This window comes from Diceros bicornis, chromosome 20 (genome assembly GCF_020826845.1).
Source record: "Diceros bicornis minor isolate mBicDic1 chromosome 20, mDicBic1.mat.cur, whole genome shotgun sequence".
In the NCBI taxonomy this organism is placed as follows: domain Eukaryota; kingdom Metazoa; phylum Chordata; class Mammalia; order Perissodactyla; family Rhinocerotidae; genus Diceros; species Diceros bicornis.
The window spans coordinates 42,174,609-42,194,747 of record NC_080759.1 but is presented as its reverse complement, the minus strand read 5'-3'; the positions used below and the strand labels follow the sequence as shown (position 1 = coordinate 42,194,747).

The 20,139-nt window shown below is 33.8% G+C and overlaps 1 protein-coding gene across 1 annotated transcript in view; it reads right to left on the bottom strand.

Annotated features, from left to right (window-relative positions):
- Window positions 1-398: 398 nt before the first annotated feature.
- LOC131418922 (cadherin-10) overlaps window positions 399-20,139 on the bottom strand; it is a 116,052-nt gene continuing 96,311 nt past the window's right edge. Inside the window, exons 7-11 of the mRNA XM_058563494.1 lie at window positions 18,302-18,438; window positions 13,299-13,420; window positions 7,966-8,074; window positions 3,979-4,230; window positions 399-1,001 (exon numbers count right to left, since the gene is read on the bottom strand). Of these exons, the coding sequence (XP_058419477.1) occupies window positions 511-1,001; window positions 3,979-4,230; window positions 7,966-8,074; window positions 13,299-13,420; window positions 18,302-18,438 (1,111 nt within the window). The 3' untranslated portion in view covers window positions 399-510. The remainder of the gene's footprint in view (window positions 1,002-3,978; window positions 4,231-7,965; window positions 8,075-13,298; window positions 13,421-18,301; window positions 18,439-20,139) is intronic.

The window sequence follows — 20,139 nt, the reverse complement described above, 5'->3', positions numbered from 1 at the left end:
ATATAAAACATTAGCAGATAGAATTTGATGAAATGAAATTGCACAAACGTTTTTATACCAGGTTGCATATCACACCTACTAACACCACATGTACATTTTTCTCTTTAATTTAATGTACAGAACAGGATATATCTTAAATTTTTCTTCACCTTTTTAAAAGCTTCATTTGCACGGGCAGGACGTGTATCTAACAGAAGCGGCTTGTTTGTGAGGTTGCTTAAGGGAGAACTATCCTGTTCATGTTTCTGAAATTATCTTTTATTTCCTAAGATGGACAACACTGAATTTCCATAGCTTTGGCTCTTGGAAGTGATTAAATAAAATGTCGTATATATTCCATGAGACATCCTACAGGAAAGAATTAATGTAATTAATGAACAAATTAAAAAGTAAATGGGAAAAAAATTGTGCTGAGTGGCAGGAAAACTCTCCTGAATATCAAATAGTGTGAAGTGGAGATGGTGTGGGTAAAGTTACTTCCTCTTGTTTGAACAGAACATATATCCTAGGTTAAGAGTCTTTGTCACTTTCCCCGCCACCATACATTTCGGCCAGCTTATTAAACCGAGGGCCCCATTCTCGGAGGTAATCGTAGTTTTGGTCTCCATCAGTCGTACCTGATTCTAAAGAACTCAGAGATTCCGCGATGGAATCATTTCCTTCGTAGGCATAGGTTGCAAGTGAGTCGTAGGGAGGTGCGGTGGGATCCAGATCATGCTCTTTTAGCCTTTCGTTAATGAAATCCCGGACATCCGTGTTATCCGGCGCTGTGGGAGTCCTCCGTGGTATAAATAAAGTTTCTGGAATAATATCTCGCCGGAGCTTTTTTTCCTCGATAGCTGCAGGATTCCGCAGGGTGCCGATATCAAAGGCCTGGGTGTCCTCCTCGCCGCCGCCTTCATCGTTATAGCTCACGATGTTGTCTCTGATATCCTCTTTAGACAAGATCAGAGGCTCTTTTTTCCGCTGTCTTTTCAGAGCTGCAAACAGTACTACTATAACTTGAAAAAAGAAAAGAAGATACATTAGAGGTCCATCAAAAACACTGTATAAATAACCAGTGGAAGTAGTACAAAGGAATTTAAGTTATTAGGTTTTCCCTGGTAGGTTAGAATTTAAGATTAATTTTCTACTTCCAACAATTTATTTGGAGTGGGAAAGGGGGTTTTGAAGGATTTAGCCAGGGGTTTTGAAGGATTTAGCCAGGGTGTTGAAGGATTTAGCCAGAGTGGGTAGTGTTTAAGACCAGTGTTTGTAATTTATTTTTAAAGCAATGTGTGATATTTCACAAATACAGTGACTTATTTTTATTTTTCTAAGAACTGTTTCAAGATACTTCCTGATGGTACAGATATTATTTGTACTTTGAATTAAACAGTGACATAAGATGTTATATAAAAGAAATAGACACAAATTGAATTCAGCTTCAAACAATTAAGAAGAGCAAAAATATGCTCATATTTTTCACTTCCTTATATTAAAAAGGCAGCATTCTTCACAAGATATGAAGTATTGGTTTCTGTTAAATAGCTTTGCTGATGGATTTACATAGATTTGTTTTCTTACATTGTTAAAAGAAGACCATAATTACTGGGAAAAAAGACTACATTATTTAGACATTAGATTGGTTTAGAAATTTATGAGATTTTACATGGAAATACATACCATGCATAAGACCCAAAAAACATTGTTGGATCACACGATGGCAGAGAGTGAATTCACAACTACACTGAATTAACTACAAAAACCATACAAGAACTTTGACTGGATGCATCTCTTTTTTTGGTGAGGAAGATTGGCCTTGAGCTAACATCTGTGCCAATCTTCCTCTATTTTGTATGTGGGATGCCACCACAGCATGGCTGATGAGTGGTGTGTAGGTCGCATCTGGGATCTGAACTGGTGACCCCCAGGCTGCCAAAGTGGAGCATGCAAACTTAACCACTGCGTGCAAACTTAACCACTGCACCACCAGGCCGGCCCCCAGCTAGATGCATCTTAAACAAATGTAGATCCATAAGTGGAAATGTATTTCACTCAGAAAGGACATTTCCTTATTTCCATGAGAAAGTATCAATAATAATTTTAATAATCATAATAATGGTAATGGCATAAAAGATAGGAGAAAGTTAATATCAAATTCCCTCTGGTTGCATTAGTTTCGCACCCTCATTCACTATCCCCAAACATTTTGGTCCTAACCCTTTAAAATGATGATTCGGAAAAACAGATATGAATTCAATTAGATGGGAAAAAGGAGGGAAAATATCTTAGTAGGTATATACATGAAGAAATATCTGTATTTATTTACCCTCTTTAGAACAAACATTTAAAGGATATGGGATTTATTATTGCTATGGGCTGCATGTGTCCCCTCAAAATTCATATGTTGAAACCTAAATCCTCAATGCGATGGTATTTGGAGTGGGGTCTTTGGCAGGTAATTAGGTCGTCAAGGTGGGGCCGGCATGAATGGGATTATAAAAAGAGACACAAGAGAGATGATTGCTCTCTCTGGTCTGCACCATGTGAGGATACAACAGAGGACAGCCATTTGCAAACTAGGACGTGTGCCCTCAGCAAACACAGGATCTGCCAGCACTTTGATCTTGAGCTTCTCAGCCTCCAGAACTGTGAGAAATAAATTTCTGTGGTAAGCTACCAGTTTATGGTATTCTATTAGAGCAGCCCAAACTGACCAGGACAATTATATTATTATGTGAACGAGTGTTAAATTATGTTTTCTTTTTCATTAACATAGAACAGTAAGACTACTTGCTTTCAAGCTTGTGTGAGAGGGCAAATAAGGGACTTTTCTAATGCTACAAAAAAGAATGTTTAAATCCATTGATAAATATTCTTGACCTTCAAGGTGATTAAAATATAAATAGGCCACCGCCGAGAGAAAAAACGTTTATTCTTCAAGTTTTTTAGAAGAGATGACATTTTATTTTTCCTGAATTCATGTATTCAGGCACACACAAGAATTTGTGATGTAAAAATTTTAAACCTCAGATGGTTTACTATCAACCAAGGGATCCTACCCAGTAAAAAAGGTTCTAATAATGAGGATAATGAAACTTACTAAGATTGGCTCCAAAGTCCAAGTTCATTTTGCTGCTTCTTGAAATGTCAGGTACAATGTTTTTTTATTAGGGTCATGGGAATATTTACAATAGTTTTATTCCCACAACTAGAAAGTAAATTTAATCTGAGTTTTAATTCAAAAGCAGTTAAAAAGAGATTTGCTCTAGGTTATAAAATCAAGTAAAATCATTGTTTTGAAGACAAGAGAATGAGGTAAATGGCTATTTTAACATTATTTCAGTGAAAAGGTAAGACAGTGTGGCCTCCACTCAGCCATACTGAGAAAAAAAGTGAAATAAACTTTAGGTTTACTGAAAAACTATGTATAAAGTGACTAACAGTAAGGTGCCATGCCTTGGCTCAGCCACTCAGAAATTGTGTGACCTTGGAAAATATTTTGAATATTTCTAACTTTCAGTTTCATTATTTAAAAAAGGAAGGTCTTAAACTGGTCTGGTGACATAGTGGTTAAGTTTATGTGCTCCACTTTGATGGCCCGGGGTTTGCACGTTCGGATCCCAGGCATGGACCTACACACCACTCATTAAGCCATGCTGTGGTGGTGTCCCACATACAAAAAAATAGAGGAGGATTGGCACAGATGTTAGCTCAGGGACAATCTTCCTCAAGCAAAAAGAGAAAGATTTGCAACAGATGATAGCTCAGGGCCAATCTTCCTCACCAAAAAATAAGAAAGAAAAAAAAAGGAAGGTCTCTATCTGATCAGATAAAATATTTTTAATATAAACAACATTCCATAGTTAATTTATGTCTATGTTAAACATTGGGGTTAGTTTGGGGGAAGGTATTTTAACAGCAAAATTTCTTATGAGGAAACACACGAAAGTAAGCAACCTAGGAACTAGTCACATTTCCTTTAAAGTTTCTCACCCAGCAGAATAATGATGCAGAGGAGAATGGCGATCAAGGCCCCTGTGCTGAGGCCAGCCGGGAGGAGCAGGGCCTCAGCGCTGCAGGACTGCATGTTGCCTTGGCCGTCGCAAGCGCACACTCGGATGGTCAGGGTCCCTGTGCTGCTCTGAATGGGGTAATCGTTGTCTGATATCACCACAGGCAAGAGATAGGTACTGATTTCATGTCTACTGAATCCATTTTTTCTGGTTAAAATTCTGGCTGTATTATCTAAAACAAAATTTAAAATATCATAAATGGCTTGAAACAGTAAATTTGTCTCATCCTGATCACTATGGTTTGATATATATATAAATAAAAAGATGTTTATGTAAAATATAAAATTGATATCAATTTTCCTATAAAATGTATATAATGCAACTAAAATATAGATAAGATAAATTAGTTTGAGGAATCTAATACTCAAATTGCTTATTTATTAGATTTTTAACTAATTCTTAGATAACGTTTTCAAAGTGGTTAATTTTCGTAAGTGAATTTTTTATCAAGACTACATAGCTGATAGTATATTGTTTTTCAGAGTTTTCAGAAAACATAAATATTTTGCATACCAGGAAAAAAATCATAGTAAATGTTTTTCTTATTTACAAATGTGTAAATTTGTAAATTTACGTGCACACATGAAACACCCACATTAATCCAATATTCATGTAGAAAAATATGATTGGGTAAATTTTAAGAGTAGTTGCACTCTCTATATCAATATTGCAGTCAAAAACCTTCAAGAGTCCCAATATATGAACAGCAGTGAGCAAGTTACTTAATATTTCTGAACTTTGATTTCCACCCATTAAAATGAATACAATGTAACTCATTTATAACATTGAATATAATGGAACTCATTTGTATAACTCTAAGTACTGGTGGATGACAATGTGGAGTGCCTGATAGACCCATGGAAAGTAGTAGGGATTAATAAAGGCTAGTATCCTACCATGTGCTACTGATAATTCCTTTATCTAATAACTCACCCAGTATCCTTAAATGAGGGTTGTAGGGTTAATAAAAAAGATTTCTCTCAGCCCTGTATAACCAATATTAAAAAATAAAATCAATATATACTTGGATGATAATTTCCTATGTTTGTCCAACGCACTTAGTCTGGTTTAGCGAGTCCTATAGGGCTGTTTAAAATGTCACTATAGAGCCAGCCCTGATGGCCTAGTGGTTCTAGTTCAGTGTGCTCTGCTTCAGTGGCCTGGGTTCAGTTCCCGGGCTTGGAACCACACCACTTGTCTGTCAGTGGTCGTGCTGTCCTGGCGGCTCACATAAAAATGAAAAAAAAAAGGAGGAAGATTGGCAACAGATGTTAGCTCAGGGTGAATCTTCTTCAGCCAAACAAATGATAAAAAGCCACTGTAGGGAAGGGAGCGAGTTAGCCAAGTGCTAAATCAAACAAACAGGACAGCACACACACACAAAAAAGAATAGGAAAAAGAAGTGACAGTTTCTTACAGGTATAGTTGTTGAACATAAAACAATAATTTACTAAATTATTAGTGAGAAGTTAAATTCTACTATATCAGTTAACTACATAAACTAGGAAAGTAGACTAGCAAAATAGATGTACATGAGCAAATTTTAAAAATAAAATGTAGTCCTGATAATTTTGCAATTTTGACCTATGTTCCAAGAAGTATTATGACACAATTCTTCCATTCTCAAACCTACACTGAGATAAACATTTATATGCATGTGGGTATTTTTTGAATTTTCTTGCCTTATTGTTTTCTGACTTTTCAAAAGTTTCTAAATCTTAATGTTGCCTAGCTTTGATATATTGAAGAAACAAATGAAGTTTCACCCTAAACTAACCATTCTATTCAAGTTATTTTATTAAACATTCAGAAAGTCATCACACAATAATGCTTTTGACCTACAAGTTAGTGAAAAGTGAGGGAATCTTAAAAAGTTCCAAGTGTGGTAACACAGAAGCCAGAAATTAATCTTTTAAAAAATGATGCCATAGAATTAAAGATTTTCAAGATGAACAGGTAAATAAACGCACGGGTATTTTCTCAAGAAGAGCAACATTAAGGTGATGTCTATGTCATGGGAATTCCTTTCAAAATCCTCCCAATAACAGAAAATAGTGAATTTATGCAGGATTAGATCAAATACTCCATCAGACTTTAGTGATATTCTAGTTAGTAACATGTTCAGGTTCATATTCATACGGCTTGAACCCTTGCTTTGAGTAACTTATATAAAACCAGGAACTCTTCCTAACGTAGGAAAATGGCACTACTTGTCACAAATTAATTAAAATTAGGGACCAGCCCAGTGGCATAGCAGTTAAGTGTGCACACTCTGCTTTGCAGGCCCAGGGTTTGCTGGTTTGGATCCTGGGCACGGACCTATGCACTGCTCATCAAGCCATTCTGAGGGGCGTCCCACATACAGCAACTAGAAGGCTGTACAACCATGACATACAACTATCTGCTGGGGCTTTGAGGGGAAAAAAGGAAAAAAGGAGGAAGATTGGCAACAGATATTAGCTCAGGGCCAATCTTCCTCAAAATAAAAATAAAAAATAAAGTGTCTGTATGTAAAAAAAAAAAGAATTAATTAAGATTAGCCTTGAGTTTTTTCTCCAGGAACTGAAATGCTGTGATAAGACCACGCTATTTCAAGTCTCTATTACTTTTTAAAATTGAGAGATACCTTGTTGAGATCCAGGGCTCAGCTTAAAAGGAATATAAAACAAATGAAAAAGACAACTAGAAAGAAGTATAATATTGTAAATTCAGTACTAAGGATGTCCAGTCTATATGTTTAGGTTGCCAGATTCAGCAAATTAAAACAATGGGTGTTGTTTATCTGAAATTCAGATTTAGCTGGGAATTTTGTATTTTATTTGCCAACTCTATGTTAATTTCCCAGTCACAGTTATTTTAAGTGTCCAGAGGGATAGAAAACATAGACATTTCAGAAACACAGATTTAGGAAACTGATGTTACCAACAGATGCCCTCTCTTCCACTGATTTGTGCAAAGCTTCTACTACATCAAATATCTCAAATAATAGTTGGCTCACTGTAAAACTGTCTATTATCTTAAACCACTTTCTGATATTCTGCAAGCCACTTAGAGGTGATATGGCAGCCTGGCTCTGCCGGCATACATGCACTGTTATGAAGTTAATGTAAATATGCCAATCTAGTTATTAGATTTATTTTAAGAATACCTATATCTTCAGTTGCTCTAAAACAAGTATGATTTTTTAACAAAACCTAGCTGATATAATTAGTTTAACATAAATGTACTAACGAGAGAAATACTCTAATTACATACTTTTGTTTCGACTAGAATAATTACCATACATATTTTCCAAAGACTAAAGCTGTTCAACTTTTTAAAAATAGTTACCATTTTCATTTCATTTTCCTCTAAAATATGTTTCTGCCTTTTTTGAGAATGCAAGAAATATAATTTCAGTATTTTTTATCACAGTGAGATTATAAAATTCATATAGTACACAGGACAATAGTACGTCTTGCCCTTGCAATTATGCTTTTGCACTTAACCCCCTCACAGGCTAATATGGCTACATACTTCTCACCCATCTTCTATGCCTTTTTGGCTTTGGTGAATCTGCTGCTGCTAAATCTCATTGAAGTTTGCACAAGAGTCAAGTCATTCATTTCTCTACCCTATGTGTCTCACCCTTTTTGTTACAGGAACTGATTCTTTCCAGCCTTTTCGTGTTTTCAAGATTCAGTCTTTTCATTAGTACCCATACAGAGACTTCTTTCATATATTTTATTATTTTAAAATTCAAGAGAGTAAACACTGTCAATCAATATCTTATTAAATATCTGATGAAAACAAAATTTTGTAACACAGATCAATAAATCAATACATAATTTATATGATAATTGTTACTTTGGAGGAAATTTCTTGTTAATGTCACCTTAAATCATAATGAACACTGTCTAAAATTTACCTTCATTATCCTGTACTGTGAAGTTTGGATTGACAGCAGCCAAACTGAAGAAAAATTTCTGTCCACCTAAAGGGTCATCTTTGTCTACTGCACTTATAGTCTGTATTAGCTGCAGAAAAGAGAAAAATATATATTTATCAAACTTTCAAGGGTATAATCTGCTTTATAATATGTAATTTATTAACATCCAATTTTGTCTAACATTTTTTAAAGGCAATCCATTTTCTTCCTTGTGCATGTATCTTTGAGTTATTCCATCTTTCCTATTATTCCTTTGATTTTAACAGTGTCTCTCTCTCTCTCTCTCTGCCTTTCTCCCTCTCTCTCTCTATTTCTGTCTCTGTCTCTGTCTTACTTTCTCCTAGATAGTATCCATTCCTTCAAAATAGGAAATACTAATGTTATATTCTTTGCAGTTTTATTAATTTAGATATAGCATTTGAAGTGAGTAGGTTATTTCATACATATTTAAACATTGATCTGATGCAGGAAAAATTTAGAAAATTACTGTGATGGCCTTCCTCCTCATCAAAAGTAAAGTGAAAACTGTTCAAAGAATGTAGAGATTTTATAGACAATATTATACATAATTTTTAAAGGAAAATCTTAAACATGATTATCTACTTTAACAGTAACAGTTCACTTCACTTGCACTGTCAATAAAATTATATATTTTTAAATTCAACATATGCATACTACAGGGAATGGTTATTTTATACAGGTCTACTCTTCAATTTTAGGGTAGGAGATAATATAAGAAGAGCTATCTGGTAACGAAGTAGGAAACTTAATACCATATACTCTAGTCAGATCACTGCTTTGAATATATTATATGATTGATTAATATTATACATATACATGTGTCACAGACAGCTATGTACTTTTTCCTGTATATATCCATCTTGTCCTTAACTTATATGTATAATAGCAATTTATATATATTTTTTGCATTTAATTTTGTAAGAAGACCTCAGAAGTTGTTAAATATTTGTATTGATACCTATATAAATGGTCAAATTTATGCTTAACTAAAAGGAATATACTTTTACTGCATTAACCCAATTAAACATTGTATGGATATTTGATGTAAATAGGTTACTGATGTTTGTTGATTTAAAAATGGTTTCAAGTTTAGGACATTAAGTAAATTAATTAGAAAAATTAAGAAATTATTTTAACTATTCTTTATTAAATTATTTTTCTTTTAATGTGTCTTCTAAAAATAAAAATGTGGTAAATTTGAGGTACTCCTTATTGAATTAAAACCCTAACCATTTATTTCAAAATGATACAAGAAATATAATTGGACCAAAGAAAGATAAATGCTTATTGTCTAGAAATAAGCAGCAAAAAACTATTTAAAACTTGGAATAATTTAAAAAATATATTTTAGAATATAACATAACTACTTTATAAAATTTTAGTGGTAATTTAAGATTAAATAGAAGCAAGAATATATGGCTAAAGGCTTATTCATTCAATAAAAAAACCAAGAGATGGTACATGTATGAAGGTTATAAAGAGAAAAATGTTAAAATAATGTTAGCTAATACACTTTAAGAGGTATCAATTCAGTTACAAAAACATTTCTTGACTGACTCTTACTTGTCAAGCAGTGTAAAGGATTTTATTTTTAAACAGTGATTAATAAGTTGAAGAGGAAAAAATGGCATAAATGAAATAACATATCAAGAAAGATAGAAGATGGGGCTGGCCCTGTGGCGCAAGCAGTTAAATGCACGTGCTCCACTGTGGCGGCCCGCAATTCTCTGATTCGGATCCCAGGCGCGCACCGACGCACCGCCATGCTGTGGCGGTGTCTCATATAAAGTGGAGGAAGATGGGCACGGATGTTAGCCCAGGGCCAGTCTTCCTCAGCAAAAACAGAGGAGGATTGGCAGATGTTAGCACAGGGCTGATCTCCTCACAAAAAAAAAAAAAGAAAGAAAGATAGTAGACTAATGGAAATTCTTATGTTTAGATATATCATTAAGATTAATATTTTAACACTCACATATAGACACATAAAATGATAAAAAGTAAATTAGAGATAAGAGTCTTTTAAAATAAAAATAACAATGTCTCAAAATAAATATATATTTGCAACTGTGATTACAAATTACAATTCCAGTTCATTTTTATGGATCAAAATAATACATTTCAGAGGACAAAATGGCCACATCTTTACGTAGATCTATAAGAAATTATAAAGATTTACATAAAAATTCTCAAAATGCATTATTTCAATAAAAGATGACAGCATTGTTGATTTCAAAATCAGTGGTTCATTGATGTATTTTCACTAAATATTATAAAAGGAATAAGTCAAACTCATATTAAAAATACAAACAAAATAGAATTACATGTTGCAAATCCATATCACACTAAAGCACATTTTTATGACCTGAAGACTTCTTCTCTATTGCAGATGGAGGCACTTACTTCCTTTACAAGATACGTTTTTTTCCTTTGAGACACAACTTGGCTTCTGGTGTCCAACTTCTTCATGTCCAGCATATACTTTTCAATATAGTCCTCCTTTCCATTTCCACTAATACATTCAAAAATCACAGTATTTTGTTTTGATATATGTACCATAAAGAGTTGCAATAGAAATCAGAAGTTGGCAACAAGAAGTTAAAACTGTTTCCCCTGTCTTTATCTATAAGCACTCACTGTTTTATTTCTGCTGGAGACAAATTCATTTTGACCCATTTCCAATAAAAGAGGTTGCCACAATGAGGAAAAAAAAATACCGGCGATGTGCGTATTCATTGTGAGTATAAGAAGAATAGACACAGATCAAGTCATTTATATTTTACCTCCTTAGCAGTTACATAATTGGTTTGTATTTTCACTGGCCTGTCGAAAATAATCTTCAATCAACTAAAGGAGTGTCTCAGTGATCATATTATAATGGAGTGTGGAATGATGAATAGATGTTAAGATATTTAAAGTTAGAGAATTGGTCACTAAGTTTTAATGTAGCTTTTTCAGAGGAAAGACCAGTAGTTTCCATTGAGAAAAAAATTCCCTTTGTTCTGGTAAAAAGCACCCTTTTCAGTTGTTGGGGAAGTAACTAAACACTGTTATGGAAAATACGTAATGAGATATTTTGGGTTTGATAAGGGCCTGGAGCTTAGATACACTCCTCCCTGGGGAGATTCCCTGAGAAATCTCTTGTGAGGTTGAAATGATATTTCCGTGCCAAAGAGATTAAAAATTATTGAAATATATTTTATTGACTGAAGGAGTGGGGGTATGTATGAGGAAAAATGGGAGAACAGAGAAACAGCCAGTCCCCTCTCCTCCCCTTTCCCCAGGTCCCCCGACTGAAAAAGATGGGGAGTCAAGTAGTCAAGTTCAGGCACAAGAGGGGACTATTAATCCTCTATCAGTTGTAAATTGCATCCTTTCCAAGGGAGAAAGTCTTCTACCCTTAGCCCAAGGAATAGGCAAGAAAGGAGAAGGTGGTGGCAATTAGCTTTATTTCTGTCTCCTTATTTTGTCCCCACACCAAATGAGTAGAATTATTTTCCATGTTGTTGTTCTAAGTGCTACTCTTAAAAAGCACTTAATTCAAAGGAGTACTGGGTGGACTGAAATACTCTATAAATAATTAAATCACACTCAGAAGTCCTAACAAGCTCCTACTTCCCTGGGAGGAAGGGAGACAGAGTTAACAAGTGAATTTCAAGGAAGCCTCAATAAAGAAGGACTTGACCAGATAACCACTTTGGTTTTGCCTGCTAGGATGTCATAACCTAGAATTCCATCAAGTATATAACAGTTTGGTTTAAGCAACCATTTTTCAGCCCATGAGACCATAACAACATCTAAATGGTCTTACTAAAATTAACTGCTATGGGAGACTGGTGCACATGTAGGCTACAATTAGACAAAAATTACTAAACATGCTCTTCGTATCAAGTTTGTCAAAGTAAGCTAACAACTTTCTTATTAAAATAATCTTTCATTTGATTATTTTCCTTTAATATGCCAACTGGTTTTAAAAATCCAAAAAATATAGTTACTGAGCCAGATATAGTTAAAAAAAGAAAAAAGGCATAAGGAAAATAAACACAATCCCGTACTTTGTATATTTTGCATACATTTGGAAATCAGTATTTATAATGACTCAAATGCTCTGAAAAAATATCTCCTGAAAATCAAATAGAATAACCATAGAAGGAGCAATGTATGCGGCAGTTGCAAAGTGGGTAATTTATCTCTTAGAGAAAAGGCTTCGACTTATATCATGCTGAGCCTGCCACGCAGAGGACTATTTGGAACCGTATTTTTAGGGCACACACTGTTTCATTAAGAAGTAGGTCGGAAGTAGCTAAGTCATTTAAATATTCCAAATTAAACATTTCCATAACATATTCAAATAAAAAAAATGAATCCAATTGCAGCAATTTTACCATTTCAAACAATAGACAGACTATTGAATTCCTGTTAGAATCTTCAGAAGGAAGATTTTGAGTTATTCCACAATGCAATTTGCATGAAAATGTAACAATGACATTGATGTTTATAAAGAGCATCAAATGATGTCAAAACAGAATACAGTTTCACAATGGCTCCTCTTTCTTTAATAAAACACATTTGATTCCCAATTATTATTTATAACATGCAGCTTCCTTCTGTGAAGATAGCACTCAAACCAATTAAGAGCATTTCTTTCAGCTATATACGCTAGAGCTTTTCAAACAACAAAATGAGTCCACTGAGGAAAAGACTTAAAGAGTTATAAACAAAGCTGATGCAGAAAGAATGTTTTAAAGGATGAAAACTAAGTCATTAAGCACTTCATGTGTTTCTATAATGATGACATGCAATGTGTAATCCACGGAGCAAATTCTGCGGCCTTGCTTCAGAATGGTATTTGCATACGTTGGAATATTGATGGAATTTTCACCGATCCCATATATTTGTCTCTTTTTCCCAACTTCATTTCCTGTCTCTCTAGAAGTTATCAATATCTATCTAATGGCACAGCAGCAGGTTTTTTCCTTTGTTTCTTTGTTTATTTGCTTTTGTTTTTGAAAGTTTGAAAAGTTAATTTCTTCTTACACCTGGACTTTTGTGGCAACAATGAAATCTTATCTTTATATTAGAACTTTACAAAGGAAATATGAGAACTGTTATACCGTTATTTAAAACATCTTCAACCCTAAAAAACATTAGCCTCTTTTTTTTAAAATTATATTATTGGGACTATATATGAGTGTTTTTATCTCTGTTTCTTCATTCCTCTCAAGATTGTGAAAATAAAATATTTAACATGCCATTAAAGTCTTCCTACGATTTTAAATCCTACCGGTGCTCACCTGTCCTGGTCTGGCATTTTCACATACAAAAGTGTCATAGAACACAGCAAATTGTGGGGCATTGTCATTAACATCCAAAATTCTCACAAAAACAGCCACACGAGTCATCTCTTTGGGATTGTCTAGAACGGGGAAAGGAAAACTTTGTTGAGGAAGACACATTTGTACACCAGATTTAATTTATATAAGTATCTTGTGGATATTAAGTGCTAACATACAAACAAGCACTGCATTCATTCTACAAACATAATGAGCAAATGCAATAAAGAGAATTACTACAGTGCCTAATTAAGTAGTCATGAATTCAGTTATTATTGGGCTCATGAGCACTACTATTATTTTGGAGAATCTTTTTAAAAGCACAACCCGTTGTAATTGAGTTCATATTATATTTGTGTCCTTACTGTCCAAATATAAAAAATGACAACCAATATTTATTAAACTCTTGTTATACATTATTTATTACTTAATCTTTACCAATTTTTTGGATGAAGAAATAGTCTTAAACAAATTAGGAACTTGCCCAAGGTCATTAACTCCTGAGTGGTAGTTGTTACATTACAACCAACCCCTCTGACTATTTTTATCATTAAAATATATTCCAACAGCTACTCTCAACTCTCCTTTTGGAATTTTAATATATGGCTACCAATTTTACAAATTGGATGGAAACTTACAATGAAATATGAGTTCAAATATTTCATTAAAGTAACTGTTATTGGTACCATTTCAACAATCCAGTCCCATTTTGCATTAAAAAATTAGTGCAATAGTAACAAATAATATATTAATCATGATTATTTTACTACAAATGCTAAAATCAAGAGCATCAAAGTTTTCACATAAAATATGCATTTAAAAATTGTTTTGATTTATAAATGGAATTTAAAAATGTAAATGTCTATTTAGCTTAGCCTTGGGTAACAACTTCATATTAGTCATAATTGCATTATTTCTACTATGGCTTTCTCTAAGGCACTTGTACTAATATCTGAGAGTGTTGTGACATCTTAAATTCAGGTTATATTCATCAGCCTTCATGATATCAAAACCTCACTCTTTGTATATAGTTCAACTTCTGTGTGAACTTTGACAAAGTCAAGCTGAATATAAAGGAGAAAGGAGATAATTATCTAAAAACAAAGCAGAACAGAAAAATAGCAGATGAGCTGAGGGACAGCAGCAATCTTGTTAAATGGCCTCTACCAACATGAGTGATGAGTAATATCATTTACCCTTGTAAAATTTATCTGACTTTCTAATTTTATCTAAATCATTTTCAGATACGTACAAATAGGGAGAGTATCACTACTCAAAAGAATTTATTTCTCCTCCTTTCTCTCCATGTAATTATAATGTTACTAAAATAATGAAATCAGCACTTTTTAAAAGTAATGTGTAAGAACTGATTACTCAGCAGGGACATTAGCAAGGCTGACATAGTATGAAGGAAGGCAGACAGAATTCTAAACTCATTTGAAGTGTATTTACCTTTCCTTCCTCTTTTCAAGAGAAAATTTAAAACACATCCCCTCTTCAGTCTTACTTCAGTCTTCTTAACCTATGTGTATTCAGTTCTCAGATTCTGATTTCATATTTGCTAATGTATTGTTGCATATTGTTCATTTCTTAGTGTGTCAGTGGTTAAGAGTTTAGACCCTGGAGTCAAACAGAGCTGCTTTGATTCCCAGGTCCACCACGCATTCATCGTGAGATTTCGGCCAATTTATTCCACCTCTCTAATGCCTCAGTTTACTCCATATGAATCAAAATAGAACTTCCAATCTTAAAGAGTTATTTGAAAAATTAGGAGAGTTAATGCATGAAAAGTTCTTATCAAAGCATCCATTTGTTGGTAAACACTCAATCAGTGTTGACTGCTATTATTAAGTTCATCTTTATTATCACTGTCACATCTTCTTCATTTCCTTACATTACTTAAGAGCTTATGCTATCTTTCTCCACAAAAAGCATCCACACAATAAAAATATGTTAACTAGTTTTCCTACAATTCATGTGGGTCTGAAAAGGAGTACCTTTGGGGAGAAGTGGAGAGAGGAGAAAAATGCTATTTCACTATTTTCCTACCTCCTCTAATTCTAGACCATTTGCTAATACCCAGAGGTGTTCACCTATAAATGAACCCTCAACTACCTAAAGTAACTTGTTGCTATGGAGAAGAGTGGGAAGCTATGATTTTTCCATATTTTCTGGAATGTGCTCTTTAACGTACTTGTATAGTTAGTGGACATAAAATATTTTCTTTCAATATAAAGTCTTGACATAAACATAACTCTTTTGTTGGTAGCAATTTGCTTTCTAACTATGCCACAGAAGCTGAGAGACAGAAAGGTTTTATATCTAAAAAATTGCACCACCAGTCCCACCCCTAACACAATATGGAGATTCTCCAGCCTCTGTATGAATAACTCAGGGCTCTTCAAATCAAAAGCTAAATCCACAGGGATAAACGTGCTTTGTAAAGCATCAGGCCTGGAGTCACTTATTCAAAAAATAGTGCTTATATCAATCTTTTTACTGGCAGATCCTGCAGCTTATGTATAAATAAAAATATAAAGCATTCCAAGGAAGCATCATACTGAATAGTAGCTGGCATATATTTACCACTTGAGTCTCTTTCAAAGTCATCCAGGCAAACTCTACTGTAGCAAGAATGTATCAGCAATAAAGGAGCTTAAAGTGTATGTCCCAAGGTGAAACCATTCCTATGTATTCACAGGCTTTTCTATACCTCCAAGAAGAGGAAAGCTTAAATCATTATCTAGAAATCCCAGGCTTTACAAAGGTGTACCTTTTCTACATGCTTGGCACAAGAAATTCCACTAATAAGGAACTAGGTATAGATAATGGAGTCCTTCAGTCATAAACTTTGCTTTACAGTCCTCAGAATGTATTCCAATGATTATAATTCAGTTTTCAGATGCAGTTATAGAAATTCACTGGTTTTTACTACAATATGTTCTACAATCCCTGATTGTGACTTTAATTTTAGATTTTTTATTCTCCATATGGCGTTTAAAAATATTTTTCAAAGAATAAAAGAGAAGTTATTCCACAGTATAATGCACTGAATAATTACCTGGAGTAGTATTTGCCATATGATGCAATATACTGCCATGAAATGTAGAATTAAACTGTTCAAGGCAGGGCCTGGAAACACATTGGTAAGAAGTACATTCATACATCATTCTGCCCTGCACAGGGCTTGGTGTATGACACACTTACCATAAACCCAGTGTCTAAAGTCTAGTCAAAACAATTCCCTATATGCTGTTTCCCTCTCCATCTCTTTCCACTTAATACTCAGAACAGCATAATGGGCCCCTGACTGTTTGTGGTTTGGCAGGTAGGCATTTCCAGCAGTTACTCTATAGACTGATTTTATTTAAGGGCAAAAAATAGGTTTAGTTCTTAAAAAGAAGAACTTAATTGGCTTAGCTTTTTACAGAATCGTAATTATTTCAACTAGCTTTAGAAGTTAACTTTCTCGAAGTATCTGAAATGGAAAATGCCATTTCTAGCTCATTAGGCTTGAATAAGGATCTTGAATCTAGCAGAGAGCACAAACTATTGTGATTCTGGAATGACCAGATTGGATCCTGTCAGACACATCTAACTATGGTGATATGGAGACCGACATAGAAATAAAAACTTCCCTTGAAAGAAAATCTCAAAAAATCTTCAGTCTGCCTTAAAAGGCACAGTCATTTATATCTCACTGCAAAAAAAAAAAAAAGGATCATTTGGATGGCGGTGTTAATCTGTATTTCAGAGCCAGATTTAAGGAGAAAGCTAAATCGACTATTTTATCTTGAAGCTTTGAATTCATTCCTAATGTTCTGTCTAACCCAGTTCCAGCCTTCTGAGACTCTTGATGATTCAGCCCCAATGCTCTGCCTTCCAAATCCTGGAACGGTTACTTCAAATAACTTGACCTTGATATGTGTTTGTGGATTCAGCTTAGTATTTCAGATCTGGAATTTATAGGCTTAGTTTTTCACCATGATTCATTCCCTAATTAATGTTTCTCTTTAAAACAGTTAAAGGGTTGCTCTACTCCTTGTACATCATAGGACAGGTATCAGAAACCATGAACAGGTTTGCACGTGTGGACAGGGCTGGCTCCATGGGCACTCGCAATTGTACAGGGCCTCACACTTAGAAGGGCGCCATGCTTGTTTTAATGCTCTGCTGTTGCTGTGGTAAATTTCTTAATCTTTTTCTACCAAGAGGCTTGATATCTTCATTTTATAATGGCCTCCACAAATTATGTAGTCAGTCCTGTGTATGGGCAAGAACTTTTATAATTAGAGAGAGATATGGTTTTGAATCCTGGCTCTGCCTGTTACTAGTTGGACGAAATTTTGTAAATTAGGTATAGAACTAAGCACTGGATCTAGAAACAGAACGGCTGGTTTCAAATCCCAGTTTTAACTACATGTGGCATTGTGACCTTGGGCAAGTTGCTCAAGCCTCTGGAGTCTCATTGCTGTCTCGGTTAAATAAGGTCAATAAAAATATTAGTAGGAGAGAATTAATTTAAAATTCTTATAATAATGCCTGGCACAGAGTGCTTAATGTTAGCTATTATTACCAATACTTTGGCTTCTTCTTCTGTAAAAGGAAGTAATAATATCTACCTAATTGTTTTTGTTAAATGATATACATTCAGCATTTAGCATAGATTTTAATTCAGTGTCCATGCAACCAATTTAATAATTTCTTTTTCCTCAAAAGAGAATATCTTTAGTTCCCAGTTCTAGATCATTTTTATTAGTTAATATTAAACGTAGATTTATGAATACCTGTAGCTAACCCTCAGTATATATAGAACTATTGAAAAACATTATGGTGTTGAGAAGCCTTTTAAAAACTTGGATTAAAATTACAATTCATGTGTGCAATTAAAAAGGAATTGTCTGTAATATAAAATTATACCTAAGAATATATGTTAAATATTATATACATAAAATTCATCTTACTGATTTCAGCAGCTATAACAGAAAGATTATGCCATTGAGCTAGTTCACGGTCAAGTGGCTTTGATGTATAAAGGGATCCATTTCCAGAATGTATGTTAAAGATCCTGTCAAGGTCAGTATGGCGATCCAAGGAAAATCTGAACATAGAGGGCAAAGAAAAATACATGGCAATATTATTGATGGTTTTCAGGAGAAAATGATGAAATGCAAAGACACACATATATTAATACATAATAATTTCAGGAAAGTACATACTACTGATCTATAATGCAGACTTGTTTCACCAATTTATCATAGACACACACACACGCATACACACACATAAACTCCCCTCCCTCACTTCTTCCCAAGACGTGAGTTGGCACTTTGTTCTGCATTCAAATGTTGGTCTTCTGAATGTTTGTATTATTAAATCATTATCTATTGCCATATTCAACTGACCTTGATGTATTTTTTCCACAAAATAGTTGGTATGACAGGTGGTTACATTACCAGCTGACTTGACCTAGTGAGTGAGAATTCTGCTGAGGAATTATTACAAGGATCCAATGCAAGAGATCATTCCGAGAAGCAAAGTCTTTTCCTTACTGAGAAAACTGGAGACAACCTTAGTTTCCTCAGAGTAGTAGGTCATCAATTTATGATGGTGTTTAGTAGCTTCATGGTATAATACATATGTGCCTTCAGTTTCTTAACCACATGTATCATTATAAAATGTATACATTTTAATTAGAGATGTTTTAAAAATAGAAAAGTTTGGGATAGGAGTTTTCATACATTGGTTTCAAACAAAGTCTTAGTATATGTATAAAAAAACAACTATGCTGCAAATTGATCAAAGGTATTGTGTTGGGTGTCATTCTAAAGCCTAACACCAGGTTTATCAATCACGTTGATGGAGTTCGGATAAATCCCATTACTTTTGGGACCGTCAGCTGAGGTTTAAAATAGCTATACCCTTTATCAGTTCCTGTCACTCCACAATCCCAGTGCCTTACAAATGTTTTATAGTTCTTGAGCTAGCAAGAATAATCCCTAAGTTATATTTAATGCTCCCTATTAAAAAATAAAGAAAACAAAGATGACAAGAATAGGAGTAATGTTCAGTTATAGCATGTGTTTTCCTACGCCACAACTGTCATTTATTTTAAGGAAAAATAAACGAAATTTTATTTTTAAATTGTGTTTTGTAATAATACAAAATAATTAAAAAGATGCCATAAAACTCTTTTCTCTTTTAGTGATCCAAACTTGTATAATATTTACAAAAGTCAATTGAAATTTACAATCTTTATGTATGGTTTTGAATAAATTGCATTAGAAAAACAATTTAACATGTCAATACAGCTAACGTAGTTTTACTTTGGAGGACTGCTTATTTTAGATTTTTATTTTAAATTAGTTCTAAATAGTATAGACTAGTAATTTATAAATCTCCTTAATAAACTCTAGTCCTCTCTATTAACACAACATAAATCCAGTTTTGTATTGCACATATATCCACATATATATATATATTTAACTTGCGTAGTCTATCAAGATTAACATTCAAGAATATTCATTTGCATTTTCTACATCAAGTTAGCATAAATTCAAGTATACATCAACCTTCACGGTTTAAACTACGTCATTAATAAGCAATGAAGTCATTAATTCTGTTGCATACAGTATACGTAAATGTATTCTTTCCTCCTGGTCTTTAGACTTGCATCCTGATTAAATATTTTATTTTTTGGTTCAAAAATCCACAGACATATTTTGATATATAATAACCCTTATTCTACAAAGGATGCTAAATCTATTTCATTATGTGGATAAATATCTTTATGTTGCCACTT